Genomic DNA, 26,615 nt, shown 5'->3' on the forward strand with positions numbered 1-26,615 from the left:
CCAGCTCTGTACATAGAGGAGCCAAGGCCAATGCCGGGGCTACGAGCCCCAGGGAAGGCCGTGACCCAAGTGGTGGCTTTTAAACCCAAGCTCAGAAGTAAGAAGCCCACGGCCAGCACCTCCCGGCCCTCTGCGCCCTGCCGCCTCCTCCGCACCGCCCTCCCGGCCGGCCTGCCCCTCTCCTCCTTGTCGCTTCTCTCGCTTGCTGCTGTCTCCTGATCTTCTCCTCTCTCCATTCCCAGGGGCCTCAGTTTGTCTGTCTCTCACCTGTCTCGTCGTCTCACCCTGTGGCTTTATATGAGTTTCCTTCCGTCTCCATCACCCAGCTTTCCTGGCATCCCCTCTACCTCCGGCTCTGTACACAAGGGTGTACATCTTTCTCCTTAACTCTGTTCCTCTTGCTCTGGCTCTGCCTGTCTTTCTCTCCACGAGTAAGCCCGGGCTGTCACCATGGATCCTTCCAGACATCGCCGGGCTGCTCTCTGGCCCTCTGTCCTCTTTTCTCTCTCTTTTGAGCATTCTCCCTCTGTCTTTCCCCTCAGATCTTGTCCCGAATCTGCCAATTCACGCCTCCTCTTCCCCACTTTTCTCCTCTTCTTATTTTTTATTTTATTTTATATTTATTTATTTATTTATTTTGAGACAAAGTCTCGCTCTCTCTCCCAGGCTGGAGTGCAGTGGCACCATCTTGGCTCACTGCAACCTCCACCTCCCAGGTTCAAGTGATTCTCCTGCCTCAGCCTCCTGAGTAGCTGGAATTAGAGGCGCCCGAAACCACGCCCAGCTAATTTTTGTATATTTAGTAGAGACGGGGTTTCACCACGTGGGCCAGGCTGGTCTCGAACTCCTGACCTCAGGTGATCGCCTGCCTCGGCCTCCCAAAGTGCTGGGATTACAGGCGTGAGCCACCGTGCCCGGCCTCCACTCTTCCTTCTCTCTCCCTCTTGTCTTCCTCTTCTTTCCCTCTCTGGGTCTGTCTCCACCTTCCCCCCATGTTGTCACATTCATCTCTTTCTCCTTTCTCTCTCCCTCTTTTTCTCTCTCTTCTCTTCCTCTTCACTGTCTCCCTTTCCCCTATTCTCTCTCTCTCTCCCCAGACCTCTCTTTCTCTGACAGCTCCCACCTCCCCCAAGTGCTCCCCGCAGCCAGCCTCACCTGCTGTCTCCATCACTTACCCGAGACCACATGTGGAAGGAGGCAGAGACACAGGCAGCTCAGGGGCACCCAGGGGACCCTCCTCCAGTGTGTCCCCTTCATGGCTGAGGCAGAAGTCTCCCTGGCTCCCTGGGGAAGCTCCACGGCCCAGCAGCTGCAGCGTGAGGAGCAGACGTGAGCCCGTCCCTCCCCTCAGGCGGCTGGCCCGAACCAAGTGCGTTTGTTTCTCCGAAGGGGCCAGAGAACCTGGGAAGAGGACAAAAGAGGGCGGGGCCCCACGCTAATCACCCCTTTCTCTCCTCAGCCCCTCACCACTCCCCCACCAGGAAAGAAAACACCGATACACCCATTGCTCTGCTCCTCATCAGCCTGAGCTGAGTGGCGGGAGGGATGGGAGGAGACATGGGGGAATGGGAACAGGTCACACTGGAAATGGGGGGGCCACCCTCCTAGCTGGGTTCCTGGGCCCTCCCCTCCCTCCCCTCTCTCCCCAGGGGCTGCCCTTGTCCCGCCAGAGCTTTGGACTGCTGGGAAGAATGGGGAAGAAAGGGCCCCAGAGGGAGCGACCTTGCGGGTGTATGAATGGAGGATAGAGAGTGAGATTTAAGCAGATCCCAGGGAATTGGGAAGCGCGGAAGCATGTGGGTGAGAGGCAGGAACAGAAATGCACTGTATGCCGTCTTTCGGAAAGGGGTGGTGTGCTTAGAATATCTGCTCAGTGCAGACACGTGGCAGACTCCAGACGCATGGCAGACTCCAGACGCGTGGCAGACCCTCAGTGCAGATGCGTGGCAGACCCCAGACGCGTGGCAGACCCCAGACGCATGGCAGACTCCAGACGCGTGGCAGACCCTCAGTGCAGATGCGTGGCAGACCCCAGACGCGTAGCAGAACCTCAGTGCAGACGCGTGGCAGACCCCAGACGCATGGCAGACCCCAGACACATGGCAGACCCTCACCAGATGGTGGACTTCTTCTTTCCAGGGCAGGGAGCTGGAGCCAGGGTGCAGGGAGCCCGGGACAATCTGGGAGACTGGCCTGAGGGAGCTGGCATGGACAGTGGGTTGAAGGTGGAACCTGGGTAGGAGGGAGCGACTGTAACCTCTGAGGAGGTGGAGCTGCTCCTGGAGACCTGGGGGCTCTGCTCACCCCAGTTCCACCTCTTGGAATTCACAGGCACAAGCGAGGAGGGACAGGGACCCCAAGCAGGTTGTGAACGTGAAGAGGGCAGTTGGTGTAGCTCTCAGCAAAGGAAAACGGGGATACCTCCGCTCCCCTCTTTGCCACAGTGTGAATCTCTGCTTCTGATTCCTCAAGACTTGATTCCCGAATGTGGGGTGTCTGTGGGGTGACTGGTCCCAGAGCAGGGACCTTCGATGCTCCGACACCGTGGAGCCCAGGACAAGGACTCAGGGTTTCTGCGTTCCCAAGCAGAGCCAGCCTTGTCCAGCGAGGAGTAGGCAGCTGACGCTGCGGTGCCATCTCCGAGGGTCATGGAGGCCCTGTGACTTCTTGCTTCTAGAAGCTGAAAGTCTGTTCATGGCCCCAGGCCAAAGCCTGGGCCACGCCATAATAATGCGGATACCGTGGGGAAGTGGCATGGTCCCCCAACAGTCCCTCCAGCTCTGGATGGATGAGCTGATCCTGTTCTTCCTGGAGGTAAGAAAATCATAAAGGTAAAGAGGGATGTGGAGCATCCTGTGGGCGCCTGGACAGGGCAGCAGGAGGGACCTACTGAAGGGAATTTGCAGACACTAAGGCCCAGCTTGGCCTTCGTGAACATTTTGCGCTTTTTTTTTTTTTGAGACGGAGTCTTGCTCTGTTGCCCAGGCTGGAGTGCAGTGGCACCATCTCAGCTCACTGCGAGCTCTGCCTCCCAGGTTCATGCCATTCCCCTGCCTCAGCCTCCCTAGTAGCTGGAACTACAGGCACCTGCCACCACGCCCAGCTAACTTTTTTTGTATTTTTAGTAGGGACGAGGTTTCACCATGTTGGCCAGGTTGGTCTCGAACCCCTGACCTCAGATGATCCGCCCGCCTTGGCCTCCCAAAGTGCTGGGATTACAGGCGTGAGCCACTGCACCCGGCCCGTGGTCATTTTTCTATGTCAGCTCTTGCTCATGGGTCCCCCATTACCTTTCCACAGGTTTTGTTTGGTGACGCTTTCAGGACCACAGTTTTCCATCTCTAGAGGAGAAAGAAGCATCCAGGTGAGACCAAACTAAGCACTGGACATCTTGTTGACCGAGCACAGGTAGCTGACCTCTTTCCAATGCCAGGAAGGCGAGGCTGCTGTGACGGCCAAGACTCCAGGAGGGCGTTACAAACCCAGGCTTGATCCCAGCTCTGCCACCGCATCGCCACAAAGTCACAGCCTCTTCGAGCTGTTTTCCTCGTTCATCTGTAAAATGGGGATAACACCTATCTGAAAGGTTGTAGGGTGGGAGTGAGCCTGTAGATGCTGAGGGGCTGCGGGAGTGTTAGGACACCTGTTGTGAGGACACCTGTTGTGAGGACACCTGTGGAGGAACGTGGCTCCTCCTTCCATCCGGGCATCATCCCTGGAGGGAGACACACGAGGCCAGAAGCCAGGATGCAGGAGGGAGACACACACGGGGCCAGCCAGGAGCCAGGATGCAGGAGGGAGACACACACGGGGCCAGCCAGGAGCCAGGATGCAGGAGGGAGACACACACGAGGCAAGCCAGGAGCCAGGATGCAGGAGGGAGACACACACGGGGCCAGCCAGGAGCCAGGATGCAGGAGGGAGACACACACGGGGCCAGCCAGGAGCCAGGATGCAGGAGGGAGACACACACGGGGCCAGCCAGGAGCCAGGATGCAGGAGGGAGACACACACGGGGCCAGCCAGGAGCCAGGATGCAGGAGGGAGACACACACGGGGCCAGCCAGGAGCCAGGATGCAGGAGGGAGACACACACGAGGCCAGGAGCCAGGATGCAGGAGGGAGACACACACGAGGCCAGCCAGGAGCCAGGATGCAGGAGGGAGACACACACGGGGCCAGCCAGGATACAGGAGGAGTCCGGAAGTGAATTTCCAGGCCCAGGTCTTTCGTGCATCCCCTTTGACTCTTACAGGATCCTGATTAGAAGCATGAGATCCTGGAGAACTGGGCGTGCGCGCTCCTGTTCACCTCTTCCCTGCCCACGCCCGTTTCCCTTCTGCTTTCCAGCTCCCCTCAACATGCCTATCTTCGAGTTAGGATGCGTCAGGGTCTCTGTGATAAATGGCTCTGTCTTCATCCGGGTTGGGTCACGGGACACCCATTTGTCCTTCCTTCTCCCATCCCAAGGCATCTGATGGGGACAGAATGGGGTGAATGAGAGCGGACAAAATGAGTGGCTTCTCTAGTTCCTTGGGGCCGAAAAACCTCCTAGGCCCGCATACTGCTGGGTTTGCATAGGGGCAGGAGTCTGGAGTCAGTTGTAAGTTAATATTCCGTGGGAGGCAGGAAGAGCTTAGTGTGGGTGTGGGGTGTAAGTAAACTGGAGCAACGGTAAAAGATCATGAGATTCTCCCAGACTTGGCTTGAATAGACAGCTGGATTTGAGGCAGCAAAGCCAGGATCTCCAAGACAGATTCCCCTTCTAAGCTACCCAAGTAGGAGTCCCTCGTTTTTTGGGTCCCCTAAAATTGCTTACCTTTATATCATTTATGCCTCGTGCTGTGAATAAAGTTCAGTCAGACTTAGGACAATTAGGCTGACCTCGGGCAGGAAGCTGGATGTTTATTAAGTTTGATTTGCCTACTCAGTCTGGACTAAAAAGGTGTGTGGATTCTCTAGTCAGTGACCCAGCATGAAGCCGGTCACTAGAGTGCCAGGCCCTGAGCCTGTCCCCATGGCCCCGTGAAGTACAAAGCGCTGCCCCACCTCTCATGTGAGCACACTGAGGCTCCAGGAGACGAGCACGTGCGCCCATCATCCCCGAGTCACGGGCCAGGTCGGGCCATCTAGGGAAACTGGAGAGTGTAACTCTGCAGTTACAGCCTTCTGGGCCACATACTGTCCCAAAGCTGGAATTTGAGCTCTGTTCTGTCTGGCTCCAAAGCAAAAGAAGGGCAATCACCTGGGCTGAGTGCCCACGACATCCTTTGCTCCGGGTCCTTTCATGGTGGCAGGTGGAGACGGCCTTTCAGAGGGGCCTCGCTGTCCAGCTGCAAGGATAGTGGTTAGTGGACAGCCCCCAGCTGCGGCCCCTTCAGGGTGGGCCTTGCCTTTATGATGAGCTCATGCTCTTCTCTAGGTGACCCTGTGGCCGATGACTAAGCAAAGTGGCATCACAGTGACCTCACCATTTCCACCCCACAAGACTCCTCCAACAGGCGGTCTGCCCCCCAGAGCGCCCCATGAGTAGGAGCTCTGTGGCTGTGTCGGCTGTGCCACATCCTCCTGCCCGGCCCGGCCTCCTTCTCCTCACCAGGTGCCACATCCTCCTGCCCGGCCCGGCCTCCTTCTCCTCAGCAGATGCCACATCCTCCTGCCCGGCCTCCTTCTCCTCACCAGATGCCACATCCTCCTGCCCGGCCCGGCCTCCTTCTCCTCACCAGATGCCACATCCTCCTGCCCGGCCCGGCCTCCTTCTTCTCACCAGGTGCCACATCCTCCTGCCCGGCCTCCTTCTCCTCACCAGATGCCACATCCTCCTGCCCGGCCTCCGCCCTTCTCCTTACCAGATGCCACATCCTCCTGCCCGGCCCGGCCTCCTTCTCCTTAAGCAGGTGCCACATCCTCCTGCCCGGCCCGGCCTCCTTCTCCTTAAGCAGGTGCCACATCCTCCTGCCCAGCCTCCTTCTCCTCACCAGATACCACATCCTCCTGTCCGGCCCGGCCTCCTTCTCCTTACCAGATGCCACATCCTCCTGCCCGGCCCGGCCTCCTTCTCCTTAAGCAGGTGCCACTCCCCTATAGCCTTCGCATTCCTTCCACCAGCTCAGCATTTGCTTCTGGGAGGACTCAACCCTAGACACTCACGTAAAAGAGGATGCCCATGTACAGATGTGGAAGCCGGCCCTCCAAGCTGGGATTCAGACCCAGGTCAGCATGACTCCAAAACCTGTCCTCCTCTGCGGCTCCTTATTCCACAGTTCAGGAAGGAGGCGGGTTGGCTGGAGGCCCCGGCACCTGCTGTATGTGGTCCCTGTCCGAGGCCACGGTGAAAGCAGGCGCCCTGGTACTAGGGTCACACAAAGGCCACTGTCATTCTCTTGGGACTCGGTTTCTCCTTTCTCTAAAAATGCCAAGCATTCTCACACAATTAGCTCATTTCCCGTCTCATCTCACCTCTGTGGTGGAGCAGGGCATGAGGCCTACGCACGCAACATCTTCTTACCGGCATCCCCGTGGAGCAGGGCCACCCCGGGGCACAGGAGGGCCTGGAGGTCTAGGGATCTAAACTCATTCCATTCACCCAGCCTTAAGTCAGCGAGAACATGAAGTCGGTGACCCAGCATCCAGGTCCCCGGATTTGCCACCTGTGTCCTTTGGTGGGGCTTCCCTTTGTAAAGCTTGAAAGAATAAGAGGATCTTAACATAATTTTAAAACTGGAAGAGACCCTGGTGACTGTGTCATCTGAAGTCCTCATTCTACCGTGGAGGAAGTGCGGGCCCAGAGAGAAGGGAGGTCCTCGTTGGCACAGCCGGTGAGCGGCAGGTGCATCCCGGAGCCCGGGTTTCCGGCGCCCTCTCTGTCTGCTGCCGAGCGTCCACGTCTGTTCGGTTGTTTTTGCACACTCCTGGCTCCCAGTTAGACCGCTGCTCCCAGGCGGAACCTCTGCCACAGGGGACACATACATGCGGTCACCATGGGGACCAAATGAGGGTGGGCCATCTTCTCAGACAGGGTGGGCCCACAAAGCTCTCCAACGCGGGGTTCTGACAGAAAGCCCAACCCAGGCCGAAAGCCGTCTTTTAAAATAAAGTTTACTGGGTTTCTTTTTTCATTATAAAGTAATGCACACTGTCCACGGAGATATGAAAATACTTAAAAGTAGAGAGAAGAAAAACATCATCAATGTTTCACCACCCAGGAACAACCCTATTAATGCGTTGAGAGATTTCTGGCTTGTTCCTCATACATAGCTCATATCCATAGTTTAAATCTATCATATCCTAGATATAGTTCGATCTCCTCTTTACCACCTAACTTTATTTATTTATTTATTTATTTTTATTATCTATTTATTTATTTTGAGACAGAGTCTCGCTCTGTCACCCAGGCTGGAGTGCAGTGGTGCGATCTCGGCTCACTGAAACCTCCGCCTCCTGGGTTCACACCATTCTCCTGCCTCAGCCTCCCGAGTAGCTGGGATTATAGGCTCGTGCCCCTGTGCCTGGCTAATTTTTGTATTTTTAGTGGAGACGGGGTTTCACCACATTGTTCAGGCTGGTCCCAAACTCCTGACCTTGTGATCCGCCCGCCTCAGCCTCCCAAAGTGCTGGGATTACAGGCGTGAGCCACGGCGCCCGGCCATGACCTAGCTTTAAACCTAAATGTCTCCCCAATTATTACAAAACTCCATTCACACATTTCTGAAGGCCACGTGATACTGCATTGGCTGCCACCATAACTGAACTAACTTGGACACTGGGTTACTCTCGGCGTCCCTGTTACAGGTAATGCCCAGATCAGAGGCTTTGTACCCAAAGTGCCTTCTGTGTTTAGGATCATTTCCTGAACCTGGAAGCAGAGCTGGTGTGTTCTGATCAGCGGCTCTGACCCTCCTTCTACAGTCAGAAGTCCGTGAACATGAGCTTGCTCTGTCCAGGACATCGTCACTTTTTTGGACACTTGTGGTCAATTAACTCTTTTAATGTTGATGGTCTAATGGTGGAGGCAAAGCCGACAATGGAGCCGGGCGCGGTGGCTCACGCCTGTAATCCCAGCACTTTGGGAGGCCGAGGCGGGCAGATCACCTGAGGTCAGGAGTTCAAGACCAGCCTGACAAACATGGAGAAACCCCATCTCTACTAAAAATACAAACTTAGTAGAAATGTTGGTGGTGTGCACCTGTAGTCCCAGCTACTTGGGAGGCTGAGGGAGGAGAATCGCTTGAACCTGGGAGGCAGAAGTTGCAGTGAGCTGAGATCACACCACTGCACTCCAGCCTGGGCAACAAGAGTGAAACTCCGTCTCAAAAAAATAAAACAAAATAAATAGAATAATTACTCAGGAAGCCTAAAAATGATGGGTGGATTAAAGACTCTGCAGGTGGTTGGGAAAAGGTGGAGACCCCCTCCCCATCCCAGCTCTTTCCTGGGTGAGCTCCCAGCCACGATCCAGGACCAACTGCCAGGCCTCTCATTTTGATACTGGACACTATGCTTAGCCCAGGTGACTATCCTGAAGAAAGTGATCCAGACAAAATTTGAAAAGAGAAAAAAGGGAGTGAGATTAGCCCATCAGGCTGGAAAGTGAGACTTGTTCCTTAGTCCCCTTGCTCCCTGGGGAGAGGAGCCACCAGCTGAAGCTGGCCAGGGGACAGAAGAGGGGTCTGATGAGCTCTGCTCCCCAGTGTGCACGGGCGGCAGAATGCAGGCAGAGGAGCAGCCCGGCAATGGACAGCCACATTCTCACGTGGTCCTGTGTGCCGGGCCCACACCCTCACGGGGTCACGAGCTAGTGGAATCTACACATGGAAGGAGGAGCATTTTAGCAACAGGGTCTGTGGCCCTGGGCATGACTGTGTGCCGGGCAACAGACAAGAATCAGTGAGGGCCATCCAGGAAGGCCTCTGCCTTAGTGTTCACAAACTTGGTGGCTTCAAACAAACAGGAATTTATTCTTTTACAGTTTGGAACCCAGAAGTCCAAAATCAAGGCATGGGCAGAACCACACTCCCTCCGGAGGTTCTGGGGTGGAGCCGTCCTGGCCTCGCTCCTGGTTTTCAGGGGTGGCTGGCCATTCTCCACATTCCCGGGCTGGCAGCCGTGTCCCTCCAGCCTCTGCCTCCATCGTGTTGCGTGGCCATCTTCTCCCCTGTGCGTGTGTCTCTGTTTCCTCTTCTCATAAGGACACCAGTCACTGGATTAGGCTTTGCCTCAATTCGGCATGACCTCAGTTTAACTTAACTAATAACCTCTGCAAAGACCCTATTTCCAAATAAGGTCATGTTCTGAGTGACATGAATTTTGGGGGACATGCATTCACCCCAGTACAACCTCCTTGAAGACAATTTGGGGCAGGGTAGGTGTATGGGACATGACAATAGATGATTCTTGCCGAACGATGACCTATTTGGGAAGACCAGCAGGTGTGCCCACGTCACCCTGGGCTGGCTCTGGAAATCCCCCAAATCTCGGCTCTTGTCACCACTGCGTCAGGAGCCAGGCTGCGTGACCAAGGGACCAGCTTGACTATCCCTCGATCTAACTTCTTGGGTCACGAGGCCGGGCAGATGGCAGCCCCAGGAGCCCCCAGCTGTAGCTCATCAGGCCCATGCTGAGACCACCCCCTCCCCTGCCCAGGAGGGCAGAAGAGCAGGGCCCAGGCGGCACTGGCCACACCAGCCTCCATGGTTTCAGCCCTGCTCTTTCAAAGGTGGACCTGCTATTGACTGGAAGGTATCACATTCCCTCGTTTCCTTCCATAACCAGAGAAGAGGGTAAGGGTGGGAGAGGGGAGAGAGACAGGACAGTATATCTAAAAATAAACGTACCCCACCTCAACCTCAAGCATTCCACAGAAAGGTGTGTCCACCTGCTTCACCCACCTGTGACCCTCGTGTTCCCTCCAGGTGAGGAGGAGCCAGACCTGGACACTCTCTTCAGCCCACACATGCCAGACTCTCCCTTTAGAGGAAAAAGGGACATCTTACCAAGCCACACCCCTTGAAACTGCTTCCTCAGGTGCACCTGGAGTGTTCTCACTCCTCGGCCTCAGTTCCCACTCACACTTCCTGGAGCTGGAGGAGGGGGCAAGAGGGTGATGACTAATAAGCCTGCAGGGACATTGTCACTGAAGTGAAAGCTCAGCTTCCAGGGTCCGGAGACGGCTTTGGCCCCAAGGTGCCAGGGACAGCATAAGCTGCCGGGACCTGGCGAGGCCCGGGGGTGAGCTTTCAGGCAACATCTAGCCTGGCCCTCCTGGTTTCCCGCTGGAGGAGCAGGGTGAGAGAGGGGCTACTGTTGAGCTGTAGGAGGCAGAGTGGGTGCTGGGGGAAAAGCAGGAGCTTTGGAGTCACTGTGGGCAAGCCACGTCCTAGCTGAGCCTCAGTCTCCATGTCTGCACAGTGGGGAGAGTAGATGTAATTCCTATTAGCTTAGCACATCGTAGATTCTCAGCAAATGTTAGTGTCCCCGCCCCACCGCCCCCCAAATGTGGGCATGGAAAGAGAAACAATTTGGAAGGAGAATCTGGGGTGGTTCTGGGTGGAGGGCCAGATCACTGACATGATGGCATGGCAAAGCCTGATTCTGGCTGAGGGAATCATTCTGGAAGGGTGAGGGGGTGGGTCTGGCCACAGGGCTCAGGAGACTGTTGTCCCTTCAAGGATCCTCGCAGACTGGCTGGGCCAGATGAGCTGGTGTTTCTCATACACAGGTAAAGGTGTTTCTCATACGCGGGTAAAGGTGTCTCTCATACATGGGTAAAGGTGTTTCTCATACGTGGGTAAAGGTGTTTCTCATACGCGGGTAAAGGTGTTTCTCATACGCGGGTGAAGGTGTTTCTCATACGTGGGTAAAGGTGTTTCTCATGCAGGTAAAGGTGTTTCTCACATGCAGGTAAAGGTGTTTTCTCATATGCGGGTAAAAGGTTTTTCATGCAGCAGTTGGCAAGTTGGTAACTTCTTCAAGCACCGTGATTTCGAGATGGGGAGAGAAGTCTGTGAGAATGCAGTTTTGAGAAGCAGAAGCATTGAGTTCGAATCAGCCTACTGCCGAGCATAACGCACAAGGGCAAAGAAGACGGGGGTCTGGATTGGAGGGCTTCCTAAAATTCTGACACTATACCAACTCTCCAAGTTGTTAAAGCCTGCAGAGCCCAGATGTAATCTGACTGTGTGAGAGGAGTTAAATGTCAGCTCCAATATCTACATTATAATAATTGATACATATTACCTAAGAATCAATATATTGTGATGTTATATCATAGCATTTATTACATATAACACAGTTACTATTATATTAGCTTCATCTAAATATGAGATCTGCTTTTTAAAAAACATTTTATTTTTTATAGAGATAGGGTCTTACTTTGTTGCCCAGGCTGGTCTTTTTTTTTTTTTTTTGAGACAGAGTCTCGCTCTGTTGCCCGGGCTGGAGTGCATGATCGCTCTGCCTCCTGGGTTCAAGCAATTCTCCTGCCTCAGCCTCCCGAGTAGCTGGGATTACAGGCGTGTGCCACGACGCCCAGGTAATTTTTGTATTTTTAGTAGAGACGGGGTTTTACCGTGCTGGCCAGGCTGGTCTCAATCCCCTGACCTCAAGTGATCCACCTGCCTTGGCCTCCGAAAATGCTGGGATTACAGGCGTGAGCCACCACGCCTGGCCGAGATTAACTTAAAAAAAAAAAAACTGCTTTAAAAACATTCATAAGCCGTTATTGCCTGGAGAGTCTTTGAATGTGTCACACCCTTTAACACGCACGGGCAGCCAATCCCCACAGCCCTGGTCACATGATGACAATTAGGCCACCTACCTTCAGTTATTCTGGCCCCTCTGCCAAGAGGCAGGCCCTCACCCAACTGACCCTACCAGCACAGGGGCCTGAGTGCGGCTCTCCAAAGAAACTGGATGTTGACATTCAGCCACAAGCCTGGCTTTCAGAGGAACCTGGTGTGGGAAAGACGCCCCCACCTCCAGCCCCTGTGCCTTCAGAGTCAAGATCACTGTATTTTGCATAAAGTATTAGGAAAAACCCAAACTCTTGCTCTTTGATTAGAGCCTCTCCTTCTTTCCCCACCAGCCCTCTGCAGAAGTGAGAGGCAAAACTAAAACTCAGGTGTTTTTATCCATATCTGTGAGTCTGTGTTTCTGTATAAGTGATCAATTCATTTAAAAACCAATAACCTACTTTATCCTTCTGAGGACCTGAAGTATATGGTCTTTCATCAGATGCCTACAGAGGGTTAGGAAGGCTAGGAGGAGGTGGGGAAGGCAGGAGGGGAGCGCTGAGCAAATGTACAGGTTGGATCCAGGTGTGCGGACCAGACCTTGAACTAAGGAGAGCGCAGAGCCCCCAGGGACACGGGAAGACGGTTGTCCTGGGTAGATGGCAGCTCCAGGAGCCCCCAGCTGTGCCTCATCAGGCCCATGCTGAGACTACCATCTCCTCTGTCCAGGAGGGCCAAAGACAAGCGGAGAAAGCAGAAAAGCAGGGCCCGGGTGGCGCTGGCCTCACCTGCCTCCGTGAGGCGGACAGGAGCCTCGCAGCTGTGGACTCAGCCCAGGCTAGGGCATGCCGGGAGCAGTAACAAGAATAAATGAAGCCGTGAAGCCAGGGCCCCTTTGGCAGGGCGCTTGTGCAACTGCCAACCTGCATAGTGCTGTGAGCACTGGGACACGTGTTGGTGTTGACTCATCAAAGTCCCGGGACTGTGCGGCTTTTGGGCACTGCTGGAGTCCAGGAGCTCTGTGTGGCTTTTGGGCACTGCTGGCGTCCAGGTGCTGGAGCCCAGGTGCTCTGTGTGGTTTTGGACACTGCTGGAGTCCAAGCTCTGCTGGGGCTGCCTCAGGGAGGAGGGAAGTTTCCAGAAGAGCATGAGGAAGAGCCTGCCGCTTGGGAGCAGCATCCTCCAGCTCTCGTGCTGGGTGGGAAGTGCCGAGGGGCTGTGCAGAGGGCTCTCATGTTTGGGGATTTTCTCCGGACGGCTGTTTTCTACTTGAAATGGGGGTCCTCGAGCTCATGGGGAATGAGAGAGGTGAGCAGGACCCAGAACGGGAAAGTCCTTGTCTGGGGGCTTCTGCAGGAGCCCCCTTGGCCCCTGGCCAGACACTTCCAGCTTCCCTCTGGCGCCCAGAGATTCCCCTCGGGGTCAGGCCCTGCCTGCCGGCCTCGGCCTCGCTGTCACCTTCCTGCCTCTCGAGAAGCCCTGCCCAGGTCCCCTGAAGGCCTGCAAGCTTGCCCGGGGGAGGCCCCTCCTCACATTGCCCCAGGGACTGCTCCCCAAGGCTTCCTTCTTCAGGGAAGAGGCGGCTCTCGGCCAGGGAGTTGTTGGGGCTGTTTCCAACCCAGGCAAACCTTCGCTTCCTTTCCTGCCCTCCTGCCTCCCCAGACAGACCTACGGGTGCCAGTGCCCCAGCCTCGCCTCCCCTGCAGCTCCCTCCTGGGCCAGGCAGAACACCATCGCTCCACAGTCCACTTACTGAGCTGAAAAGACCTCCTCGTATGAAGATCTGGGAAGGCCTGAGCTTTCACTGGCCTGCAAGCTCACAGGCGAGCCTGCCGTGGTTGAAGGACACTGGCAGAAGACCAGAGACCCTGGCCCAGGGCAAAGGACTCTGTCACTCACGGCTCGGCACATTGCTGTGTGAACGAGCTTCCTCTTCACTCCCGTTTCCTTTGCTCCCCAAACCCCACAGGGGCTACGCAGAGGCCCAAGTGGATTGTGTGGCACAGGGGGTTTGCTTCACCACCGAGGATCCCCGCGCTTAGGAAACGCTGGTCTCTCATGAGTGGCTGCGAAGCAAACCTGCCCAACCTTTCCCGGGGTAGACGTTATCTTTGTTACACGGGACAGCGAGCAAATCTCCCTTCCGCCCCAGAGGGAGGCACTGTCCCTGTGCGCCAAGACTTTCACTGTATACACATCCTTGACAAGAGTCCAGAACAAAAGGCCATCGGCGCGTCTGCTCCTGAGACTTGCAGAAATGTGGGAAACCAGTGAAAAACTGTCTCCTGACATCCGAGACCCAGAGGAAACCCAGGCCAACGGGCACAGGGTGCTGGCTTTTTCCGCTGCCGTAGGTTTCACCTCGGGTGCCATCTACCCCCGTTCCCCAGGTCTCCATGGCCAGCACAATGCCCGAAATGAAACTGCCCATAAATAATTGAAAAATTCACACTTACCTCAAATTGTACCCTACTATGTCAATCATGTTGGAACAAATTAGCTTTTCTGAAACAAGAGTTATAGCAGAAGTAACTGCAATGCTCTGACGTTTATAGGTGTTGGCACAGATACTGTTCGGTCGTAACCCCAGGAGGTAGTTACTGGGAGCCATTCTGAGGAGGGAGTGCTGAGGACCCTCCTCAATAAAGGGCTGTGGCCAAGGAAAGGGATCCTGAGAGACCTCACACAGAGTCCACCGTTCACATACGGCGCGGCTGAACTCTCCTGGCTTCCCAGAGAATCCAGAAGGCAAGGGCGGCCTCCCACAGCCCCCGCCAGCCAGCTCAGGGGCAGACAGCCTAGTGGGGCCTTGCCCAGCCACCCACCTATCTATTGGCTAAAAAAGTGTAAAAACAAAAATCACTCTTCCCGTACTACTCTTTTTCTCCTTCCCTCTTTTTAAAATCCTGTTTTTGCTTTTGTTCATTGACAGCAGCCTAAAAAGTGTTCTTCCTCATATATGGGAGTTAATTCTTTTTGTTTTTTTGAGATGGAGTGTCACTCTGAATCCCAGGCTGGAGTGCAGTGGTGTGATCTCAGCTCGCTGCAACTTCCGCCTCCTGGGTTCAAGTGATTCTCCTGCCTCAGCCTCCTGAGTAGCTGGGATTACAGGCGTGTGCCACCACGCCCGGCTAATTTTTTGTATTTTTAGTAGAGATGGGGTTTCACCATGTTGACCAGTCTGGTCTTGAACTCCTGATCTCAAGGCTCACTGCAACCTCCACCTCCCAGGTTCAAGGAATTCTCCTGCCTCAGCCTCCTGAGTAGCTGGGATTACAGGTGCCCGCCACCACGCCCGGCCAATTTTTTTATTTTCAGTAGAGACGGGGTTTCACCATGTTGGCCAGGCTGGTCTCAATCTCTTGACCTCAGCATCCTCCCACCTCGGCCTCCCAAAGTGCTGGGATTACAGGCGTGAGTCACTGTGCCCAGCCTAATTTTTGTATTTCTGGTAGAGACTGGGTTTCACCGTCTGGTCTGGTCTGAAACTCCAGACCTCAAGTGATCCGCCAGGGTTGGCCTCCCAAAATGCTGGGATTATAGGCGTGAGCCACTGCACCCGGCCTGACATGGTGAAAGTCTTAAGATTCTACATCTACTCCTTAAAATTTACTTCTAGGAATTCACTCAAAGGAAATAGCCAGCCAAGTATACAAAAATGTTTGCGCATGGCAGCACTTGGAAACTACCTGCTGGCTTATGACTGGAGTTTGGTTATTACAATGCATTAGTGCAGTGGAATATAAAATATTCTTTAAAATGATCTTGTGGAAGGCCAGGAGTGGCAGCTCACGCCTGTAATCCCAGCACTTTGGGAGACCAAGGCAGGTGGATGAATTGAGCCCAGGAGTTTGAGACCAGCCTGGCCAACACGATAAAACCCTGTCTCTACTAAAAATACAAAAATTAGCTGGGCGTGGTGGATGTGCCTGTAATCCCAGCTACTCGAGAGGCTGAGATGGGAGGATCTCTGGAGCCCCAGAGGCAGAGGTTGCAGTGAGTGGGGATGGCACCACTGCACTCCAGCCTGGACGACAGAGAGCGACCCTGTCTCAAAAAATAACAATAATAATAAACAGTAAATAAATAAACAAAATTTAAAGCTGATCTTGTGGAAAAATACAGTTGACTGTTGAACAATTCAGGGGTTAAAGGACACCAACCCCCATGCAGCTGAAAATCCATTGATAACCTTTGACTCCCCAAAAACTTAACTACTAATAGTCTACTGTTGACCAGAAACCTTGCTGATGACATAAAGTTAATTAACACATAATTGGTCTATGTATTATATCCTGTATTCTTACAGTAAAGTAAGCTAGAGAAGAGGAGCTGTTGTTAGGAAAATCATAAGAAGGAGAATATATTTATTATTCATTATGTGGAAGTGGATCATCACGAGGGTCTTCCTTCTCGTCGACGTCACACTGAGCCGGCTGAGGAGGAGGGGAGGGTCAGGGGTTGGTCCTGCTGTCTCAGGAATGGCAGAGGTGGAAGAAGATCTGTGTGTAAGTGACCTGCCCCGTTCAAACCCACATTGTTCCAAGATCTACTGTATGTAGCAATCGGGGGAAAGGTAATAAAACAGTGTGAAGTGACACGTTTATCAAATGGCTTATGCAATATGATCCCAACTTGTTTTAAAAGCTACATAACATGAAAAAAAGCCCAGAATGAAATGTACTAAGGTGCAACATTGGCATTCTCTGAGTGGTAGGGTTAGAGGTAACTTTCATTTTGCTCATTTTGCTTGTCGATCTTTTCAACACTAAGTATTATTTTATAATACAAAAGTCTTGTGGGTTTTTAAAATGAAGCTCTATCTTCCCAGTTGAGTTTTTCTCAGGTTAGTATTAACAGAAGCCTGACTTGCTTGAGAAGACGGCCGCTGCTGGTAAAGGGACAAGAGGAATCCAGGGAGGAAGGAGGCAGGAAGGAACGGGGCCTGCAGAGAACCCCAGGCCGAAAGGACTCCCCAGGGCCAACCGGCTTGAAGCCTTCCCTGGACTTGTGCCAGGCACCGGGCACTGCAAAAAGCTGTGTGTCTGCATGTGTAGAGAACTGCGTTATGAATCTTTTTCCTTTTTTGAGACAGTGTCTTGCTCTGTTGGCCAGGCTGGAATGCAGTGGTGTGATCACAGCTCACTTAACCACCAGGCTCAAGTGATCTTCCCACCTCAGCCTCCTGAGTAGCTAGGACCACAGGTATGTGCCATCATGCCCAGCTAATTAAAAAATGTTTTTTTGTGTAGAGACAGAGTCTTACTATGTTACCCAGGCTGGTCTTGAGCTCCTGACCTGAAGCAATCCGCCCGCCTCGGCCTCCCAAAGTGCTGGGATTACAGGCATGAGCCACCGCGCCCCAGGCAGAAATGTATTTTTATGTGAGTTGTAGTTTAAAAAAAAAAAGTTGTGCAGTAAGACTCTACAGTAGCCCCCACCAAGCCTTACTGTAGCCCCTGCCAAGCCCTGCCCAGCCCTGGCTGAGCCCTTCTAGTAATAGGGAACTTGAGAACTCCCGAACTTTATGATGTTTCTTGACAATACAAACTGTTAGGCATTTTTATTATTATTATATTTAACAAGCGTTGGTTCCTCATCGTGCCCAGCCAGCTCCCCGCACCCCCTCTCTGGGGCAGCAGCTTAGATGTTGGGAGGCAGCCACTGTGTCACCCCCCAAGTCCAGGCTTGCCTCCCCATCCCATCCCCAGCTCCTTAACCACCCTCCACCACGAAGTTTTGAGCCACTTCCTTTTCTAAGGACACCCTCCCCACACCCAGGCCACCTGGTCCATTAAAATATGATCTCCACCCTAGGACCGAGGCACCAAGCCAGGCCATTTTACTCATTTATTAACCCATAGGTTCATTTGCAGATCATTAAGTAAGCACTGGCCGTGTTCTTGGCATAGTGCTGGGTGCAGGGGAGTCACCCCAAGAACAAAAAAGGCCCAGCCCCCTGCCTTGGGGAGCCCCCCATTGGGTGGGGTGAGGCAAGTTGGCCCAGGGCATCTTTGTCACAAGGAAGCTGTGCTCCCCATGAGGGCTGGCTGAGGTCCGACGGGACTGATACTCATCCTGGTCATCAGCCGAGAGAAGCCAGCCAGCCTCAACTGCACAGCCACCGCCTGCCGCCCGCCCTCCAGCTCCTCTGGGCCAGCTCCCAGTCATGGCATGTTCCTCCAGCAGGCAGCCTGGGAAGGTGTAGACCTCTGACCCCCGGCTGGCCCCGTCCAGGCTTCAAGGACTCCTGAGGGCCAGCGGCCGGAATGACCACCTGAGAGAACGGACTTGCTACTAACTGTCGAACCCTGTCAGCGCCTTTCACGCCGCACACCTCATTTGTCATGTCCTTGTGTCATTGTTATTTTTAAAGTTACCATTCATTGAGCATCTCCTGTGTTTGGCCTCTTAATATATTAGCTCTCTCTCTTCTTCAAAATCTACTACAAACTATAGTAATCAAAACACCATGGTACTGTTATCAAAACAGACACATCGACCAATGGAACAGAATAGAGAATCCAGAAATAAATACACATATTTATGATCAACTGATTTTCAACAAAGATGCCAAACACACACTGAGGAAAGGGCAGCCTCCTCAATGAACACTGCTGGGAAAAAGATACCCACATGCAGAAGAGTAAATTAGGCCCTCATCTCACACCATATACAAAAGTAAGCTAGAAATGGATTAAAGACTTAAGTGTAAGACCTGAAACTGTTTCTTCTAGTAAGAAGAAAACATAGAAAACTCCATGACATTGGTCTGGGCCATTAAATTTTTGGATAAGACCCCAAAAGCACAGGCCACAAAGGTAAAAATAGACAAATGGGATTTTATCAACTAAAAAGCTGCTCCACAGCAGAGGAAGTGATCGACAGAGTGAAGAGGCAGCCGACAGAATGGGAGGGAATATTTGCAAACCATACTTCTGATAAGAGATTAATTTCCAAAATATATAAGGAATGCAAACAACTCTATAGCAAGAAGACAAATAACTCAATTTTAAAATGTGTAAAGGACTTGAATGGACATTTTTCAAAAGAAGACATACAAAGGCCAACAGGTGTATGAAAAAATGCTCCATATCACTAACCCTCAGGGAAATGCAAATTAAAACCATAATGAGACATCACCTCACTCCTGTTAGAATGGTTTTCATGAAAAGATGAAAGATAGTAAGTGTTGGGGAGGATATGGGGAAAAGGGAACCCTTGTACACAGCTGGGAATGTGAATTAGTACAGCCATTATGGCAAAGTTTGAAGGTTCCTCAAAAAATTAAAAATAGAACTACCATAGGATCCAGCAATTCCACTGCACTGTGGATATCCAAATTATATAAAAGCAGTGGTCGGCTGGGTGCAGTGGCTCACACCTGGAATCCCAGCCCTTCGGCAGGAGGATTGCTTGAGCCCAGGAGTTGGAGACCAGCCTGGGCAACATAGTGAGACCCTGTCTCTACAAAAAATTTTAAAAATTAGCCAGGTGTGGTAGTTCATGCCTGTGGTCCCAGCTACTCGGGAGGCTGAGGTGGGAGGATCACTTGAGCCCAGGAGTTTGAGGCAGCAGTGAGCTATGATCACACCATTGCATTTCTGCATAGGTGACAGACAAGATTCTGTCTCTAAAAATAAAATAAAACAGGCCGGGTGCGGTGGCTCACACCTGTAATCCCAGCAGTTTGGGAGGTCGAGGCAGGCAGATCACGAGGTTGGGAGATCAAGATCATCCTGCCTAACACAGTGAAACCCTGTCTCTACTAAAAATACAAAAAATTAGCTGGGCATGGTGGCGGGCGCCTATAATCCCAGCTACTCAGGAGGCTAAGGAAGGAGAATGGCGTGAACCCGGGAGGCAGAGCTTGCAGTGAGCCGAGATTGCACCGCTGCACTCCAGCCTGGGCAACAGAGCGAGACTCCGTCTCAAAACAAACAAACAAACAACAACAACAAAAAACACATTGATTTGTTCAGCAGCAATAGAAAAATAATAAACTAAAATCAGTATGTCAAAGAGATGTCTGCACTCCAGTGTTCACTGCAGCAATATTCACAATAGCCAAGATATGGAATCAACCTATCAACGAATAAATGGATAAAGAAAACATGGCATAGATAGATGATGGAATACTATGTACCTTTTAAAAAGAAGGAAACTCTGTTTTGTGACAACATGGATAATGCTGGCCGATATTATGGGACGTAGAATAAGCACCCATAGAAGATAAATAATGCATGTTCTCAGTTATATGCAGAATGTTAAAAAGTCACACTCAGCAGGAACAGAGTCAAAAGGTGGTCACTGGAAGCTGGAGATGGAGGGATTGGGGAGACGTTGGTCAGAGGACACAAAACTTCAGTTAAACTGGAAGGATATGTTTGAAACTTATCCTTCGAAACTACTGCACACCACGGTGACTATGGTGAATGTATCGTGCACTCGAAGACGGCTGACGGGGTAGATTCAAAGTGTTCTCATTCGAGGCCGGGCGCGGTGGCTCACACCTGTAATCCCAGCACTTTGGGAGGCCGAGGCGGGCGGATCACGAGGTCAGGAGATCGAGACCATTCTGGCTAACATGGTGAAACCCTGTCTCTACTAAAAATACAAAAAAAATTAGCCGGGTGTGGTGGTGGGCGCCTGTAGTCCCAGCTATTGGGGAGGCTGAGGCAGGAGGATGGCGTGAACCCGGGAGGCGGAGCTTGCAGTGAGCCGAGATGGCACCACTGCACTCCAGCCTGGGCCACAGAGCGAGACTCCATCTCAAAAAAAAAAAAAAGTGTTCTCATTCGAAACTTATCCTTCGAAACTACTGCACACCATGGTGACTATGGCGAGTGTATCGTGCGCTCGAAAATGGCTGACGGGGTAGATTGAAAGTGTCCTCACCACACACAATGATACATTTGTAAGGTAACGCTGTGTTCACTAGCTTGATGTAGTCATTTTACAATGTATACATATATCAAAACACCATGTTGGCTGGCGTGGTGGCTCACACCTATAATCCCAACACTTTGGGAGGTGGAGGTGGGAGGACTGCTTGAAGCCAAGAGTTCAAGACCAGCCTGGGTAACATAGTGAGGCCCCGTGTCTACCACACACACAAAAAAAAAAGTTAAAAAAATTTGAGAAAACCCACCATGTTGTACACAGAAATACAGATAATCTCTGTCAATTAAAAATAATTTTTTAAAAATTACAGCAGGTAAATATATATACAAATAATCTCTACTCATTGAATATTTATTTATTTATTTATATTTGTGACAGAGTCTCACTCTGTCACCCAGGCTGGAGTGCAATGGTGTGATCTCAGCTCACTGCAACCTTCGCCTCCCAGGTTCAAGCGATTCTCCTGCCTCAGCCTCCCGAGTAGCTGGGATTACAGGCATGTGTCACCACGCCCAGCTAATTTTTGTATTTTTGGTAGAGATGGGGTTTCACCATGTTGGTCAGGCTGGTCTTGAACTCCTGACCTCAGGTGATCCACCCGCCTCGGCCTCCCAAAGTGCTGGGATTGCAGATGTCAGCCACTGTGCCTAGCCTGAATCTTTAAAAAGTAGATGTTAACATCCTGTTTTACAGATGAGAAAATTAAACTGAAAGGTTCATTTCTTGTTGAAACAATGTCTATTAAGTGCCTATCTGTGCCAGGGGTGGAGCTAGAAGCAGAGATAAAGGCTGTGGGGAGGAAGGCTGGTGTCTCTGCTCTCATCAGCCTGGTCTGGAAGCAGATGATAAACACAAAGGCCAGCAAATAATTATAATTGTGATAAGTGTTATGACGGGAAAGCAGAGACTCTCTGGGGATGTACAGCAGGGTACCGACTTCAGCTGGCAGTGAGAGGCTGGCAGAGGGATGCCTGACCAGGGGCCAGTGGAGGAGGGTGAGGTTAGCCAGGCAGAGGCTGGCATGACTGCTGTGGGCCGAGGGATGGCATGTGCTAAGGCCCTGAGGTAGAGAGACACTTTGCCCATCCAAGGATCTGAAAGAAGTCCAGGGGGATTGGAGCAGAGGGAGCGGGATGAGTGAGGTGGGTTTATACAGCGGGGGATTGGAGCAGAGGGAGTGGGATGAGTGAGGTGGGTTTACACAGTGGGGCAGGAGGCAGGTTCTTTGGGTTTCCAAGCTCTGTGAGCATCAGAATCTCCTGAGGAAGCTGATTTCAGTGCAGGCCCTGGGGCTGGCCGTGCCCTCCCTGGAGCCTCAGTCTGTGAGTCTGCCCTGGGACCTGTTTCCCCAAGTGGCTGGATGAGGACATTTCAAGGGTGTTATTCGCCATCTGAAGGATCTGGGATTTTCCCTTTTTTTTTTTTTTTTTTAAGACAGAGTCTTGCTCTGTCGCCCAGGCTGGAACACAGTGGCGCGATCTCAGTTTACTGCAGCCTCAAGTAGCTGGGATTACAGGCGCCCGCCACCACACCCAGCAATTTTTTTGTGTTTTTAGTAGAGACAGGGTTTCGCCAGGTTGGCCAGGCTGGTCTTGAACTCCTGACCTCATGATCCACCTGCCTCGACCTCCCAAAGTGCTGGGATTACAGGTGTGAGCCACCGCAACTGGCTGAATCTGGGACTTTTTCTAAGAAAGCAGAAGCCATTGCGACCCAAACCATTTGAACCCAGCTCGAAGACAGGATTTGAACCCAGCTCGAAGACAGGATTGGAACCCAGCTCGGTCTGATTCCAAAACCAGAAGGACACCACGTCTTCCTTAAAGGAAGAAGGCACATCAGACCGTCTGTCAAGTGGGTCCGCTGAGGGTCAGAGGAAGAGCCTCCAGATGAGGGAACGGTGTCAGCAAGGCCAGAGCCCACATGGGACGAGGCGGCCCCAGAGCCGATGGTCTGAGCAGAGCCAGTCGTGTGTATTACGGGTTTTCGCCTTAGAAGAGGCCTCACAGGCTCCCTCCCCACGTGCGTCTGCATCCGAATCTCATTTTCGCTTTGCAATACCACTGTGAGAAGAACCTGCTGGGAGGTTCTTCCCCTTTCCCAGATGGATAACACTGAGGCTCGTGCAGGTGACACCATTTACCCAATGACCTATGTGAAGTCAGAAAATATGGGGAGGGGGGGCCCAGGAGGAGGCCGAGCTGGACTCGCCACTGGGCAGCAGAGGAGGCCGGGTGGTCCTGGCACTCAGAGAGGTTATGGGGCAGCGTGGCCCCTGCTGTCGTCGACCACTTGGAGGCTGGAGGACTTGGCCTTTGGATTTGGATAGAGGACCCTCTGTCATGGGCGCTGTTCGGTTCGGGGAGGTCACAGAGGTCCCCAAATGGGGATGGTCTCACTGCCGTGCTGCCTTTGCTGGCTCCTCCCCACCCTGCAACTCAGTTTCCTCGTCTGTGAAATGAGGTTGAGCTAGTCGGTCAGTACCCCGTTCAGCTCTGACACTGTCGGACTCTGAGTCTGCCTGGGTGGGTCTCTGATTCTGGAGGATGCTGGCACAATGAGCATTTTGGGGCTGGGACCAAGGTGATCGGGTGCCAAGAGGAACAAGGAAGTAAGGGGATGTTTCAAATACAGTTTCATTCCGGGCTGCTCTGAGAACTGGGTGGGGAACAGGCCCTGACGGCATCCAGGGACGGGGCTGGGACGTGTGGGGGTTGGGGGGGTGCAGGGAGTGGCAGGCCTGTCCCAGCTCCGTCTACCAGCAGAAGAATGGGCAGCTGTGAGCTCAGGTGCGCCGGGGGGTGGGGAAATGGAATCGGCCGCCATGGATGTCCTGGCAGAAGTGGAGGCCGAGGAGGTCCTCTAGAAAGGGGTCTCGCCCTTCTCCACAGGCCCACAAGGAGCCCCCCTCTCCTTTCACACCCAGGACGGGCCAGCAGGACCAGAGCAGTGGCCAATGAAAGTAACGTCCAAACAGGAAGATAAGGCCCAGGAGGCTCTGACTCCCGGATTCCCAGAGCTTTCCTGCTGCCACCCAGAACCCCAGCAGGGCTCTCACTGGCGGCTGGCTCTTCCTCCCCAGGAGCCAGAGCTCAGAACGGAGGCTTTCCCAGGGTTGGCCTCTACCAGGGCTGCAGCAGAGCCTCGGCCATCTCTCAGCCCTCCCAGACGGGGAAACACCTCTCCTCCCGGCTGGTTCTCCTGGGGTCAGCCTGCATGGCAGCCTGCTTCCTCCCCACCTCCTGTTCCCCACACTGTCCCCACCACTGCCCTCCCGCATCAGGCCCCTGTCCTGCCTTCCCGTGCCTGATCTCCTGTACCCCGATCTGTCGTTCTTCTACTCCTCACTTCTCTCCTCCCTCGTGCACCTCTGGCCCCTGCCCATTGCTGAGATGGTTGACCCCTTTGGCCCTCAGCAAATTTAACATTCAGGAAAGATCCACGTTTCATAAATCCCTGTAGTTCTAGAGCTGGGAGATGCTCCGTCGAAGGTCACTTTGGCCCATCCCAGCAGCCCAGGATTGAGGTCTCCACCTTACCCCGGACACAGCCAGCCCCTCAGAAACCAAATGCCTGCCAGCCAGACCCACGGGAGGACAACCGATGTACAAACCAGAAGGCCAGTGTATTAATTTAAAATGGAAAGCAGAACTCCCAAGCTGGCTGAATGCTTCATTTGCCGGTTGATTTGTTGTCCCCTGTGTGGGTCTGTCCGTCTATCTGAAGACTCAAATTGGAAAGCTTGATGAGCCTAGAAACAGGATTAGGGGAGAGGAGGGTGTGAGGCTGCGTTTCCCAAAACAGAGCATTCTTGCATGAACAGCTCTCCAAAAAAAGAAAAAAAAAAAGACTCTGTGGATAATGAAGCTTGCAGAAGGCTGTGCGCTCATCCACTTCTGGAAATTCACACTGCGCATCAGCCTAGTCAAAGCTCTGAAACAAACACCACTTTACAGGAAGTTTTCCAAATTGATCTGACCATGAAGTGTTTTCCCTCACCCTCCCTAATACTATCCGATGGGCAAGGCCGGGCGACTGCCAGGAATGATTTCTCAGGCCTCTCTGAGGTGGGGAGCTGGGTCCCCGTGTCCAAGGAGCCTGCCCTCCCACCAGGCTTTTTCCTGGGAGCAGCCACCCAGGATGCCCCCTTCTTGTTCTCCTTTGACCGGCTTTTTGGGTACATCCTTTCTCGATCCATGTCACTGATGCTGCCTAGGCACTGAGGGCCTGCTCCACCCTGATGTCAGCCCGGGAGGCCTTTCTGTGCAACAGAAATACCACACCAGCAACACAGGGACAAAATGAACAGGTTACAGGGATTAAACACAAAAACATAAACTGTGGGTGCCCTGAACTAATAAAGGAGCAGATGTCCCGAAGGGATTTAGACACAGAGGCGTGGACCTGGGCTGAGTTTTGGGGTGAGGTCTGGGGAGACCAGAATTGCTCCAGTTTACAGAGTGGCCAAAATCTGCGGGGTCGGGTGATCTGGGAGGGAGGGGTGAGGAGAGCCTTGGAAAGGAAGACGAAGCCAGATCTAGTAAATAAAAATAGAGAATATCCAGTTAAATTTTACTTTCATATAAATGGTAGATGATCTTTTTTTAAGTATTATAATCACATACAAGATTTGGGAACCCTTATACTAAAGAAGATTTGTCATTTATGTGAAATTCAACGTGGCTGAAGGTCCTGTATTTTATCCGGTAATCCACGCAGCAGCAGGAGGCGGAGGCTCTGGTGGAGGGCAGCAGGGTGAGGGGTTGGGGGAGAGACTGCCCACCTCTTGGCGACAGGCAGCAGCTGGTCACGCAGCATGGCCAGTGGCCTGGAGATCACAGTCAGAGCTCTCCAGCAGGCGGGTGCCTCACGGAGATGGGGCATGGGGGCAGAAATCAAAGAGAAACGCCAAGTCTCACACCGGGATTGACGCAGGGACAGAGGACGAAGCAGAAATGCCTCGTGGGATGTGGAGCCCAAGACGTCACAGGCAGGACATGGGAGCCAGAGGCGGCATGAGAGCGTCACCCCACCGAAGGATTCTAGGGGTCTCGGGACTTGGGAGCCGGAGGAGACATGACAGCGTCACCCCACCGAAGGATTCTAGGGGTCTCGGGACTTGGGAGCCGGAGGAGACATGACAGCGTCACCCCCACCGAAGGATTCTAGGGGTCTCGGGACTTGGGAGCCGGAGGCGGCACGAGAGCATCACCCCCACCGAAGGATTCTAGGGGTCTCGGGACTTGGGAGCCGGAGGCGGAATGAGAGCGTCACCCCCACCAAAGGATTCTCGGGGTCTCGGGACTTGGGAGCTGGAGGCGGCAACGAGAGCGTCACCCCCACCGAAGGATTCTCAGGGTCTTGGGACATGGGAGCTGGAGGCGGCACGAGAGCGTCACCCCCACCGAAGGATTCTAGGGGTCTCGGGAGAACCTTGTACTTGACAAGGGAGGCAGAACGGGCTTGATCCATTCTTATTTCTAGGCCCCATGGAAAGAATGACTCCAGTTGGCATTTGTGTTGTATGTTTGTATACACACACACACACACACACGTACGTATGGATCTGTGTGTGATCTGGTCCATTGGTCTATGTTGGTTTTACGAGTCTAACTCTCAGAATCCTAGTGATACCTTATTGTTATCCTTGTTACCATCATAAAAGGGACCTCAGGGTCCAGTGATGTAGTGTGTAGTTAGGTATGCTGCTTTAGAAACATGAAAAAACCCAGGTCTGGGCCAGGCACAGTGGCTCATGCCTGTAATTCCAGCACTTTGGGAGGCTGAGGCGGGCGGATCGCCTGAGGTCAGGAGTTCGAGACCAGCCTGGCCAAAATGGTGAAACCTCGTCTCTACTAAAAATACAAAAATTAGCTGGGTGTGGTGGCAGGTGCCTATAATCCCAGCTACTCGGGAGGCTGAGGCAAGAGAATCACTTGAATCCAGGAGACAGAGGTTGCAGTGAGACGAGATCACCATTGC

At 52.9% G+C, this 26,615-nt stretch overlaps 1 protein-coding gene and 1 long non-coding RNA gene across 2 annotated transcripts in view; one reads left to right on the forward strand and one right to left on the reverse strand.

Moving 5' to 3' along the window:
- Nucleotides 1-1,755, reverse strand: part of LOC134739109 (uncharacterized) — a 50,862-nt gene extending 49,107 nt beyond the window's left edge. Inside the window, exon 1 of the long non-coding RNA XR_010125619.1 lies at nt 1,176-1,755. This is a non-coding gene — a long non-coding RNA (uncharacterized LOC134739109). The remainder of the gene's footprint in view (nt 1-1,175) is intronic.
- Nucleotides 1-7,129, forward strand: part of LOC129032744 (uncharacterized) — a 59,423-nt gene extending 52,294 nt beyond the window's left edge. Inside the window, exons 4-7 of the mRNA XM_063661429.1 lie at nt 3,301-3,364; nt 5,600-5,770; nt 6,109-6,213; nt 6,476-7,129. Of these exons, the coding sequence (XP_063517499.1) occupies nt 3,301-3,364; nt 5,600-5,770; nt 6,109-6,213; nt 6,476-6,571 (436 nt within the window). The 3' untranslated portion in view covers nt 6,572-7,129. The remainder of the gene's footprint in view (nt 1-3,300; nt 3,365-5,599; nt 5,771-6,108; nt 6,214-6,475) is intronic.
- The last annotated feature ends 19,486 nt before the right edge of the window (nt 7,130-26,615 follow it).

Source organism: Pongo pygmaeus, chromosome 2, assembly GCF_028885625.2.
Source record: "Pongo pygmaeus isolate AG05252 chromosome 2, NHGRI_mPonPyg2-v2.0_pri, whole genome shotgun sequence".
Classification (NCBI taxonomy): Eukaryota; Metazoa; Chordata; class Mammalia; order Primates; family Hominidae; genus Pongo; species Pongo pygmaeus.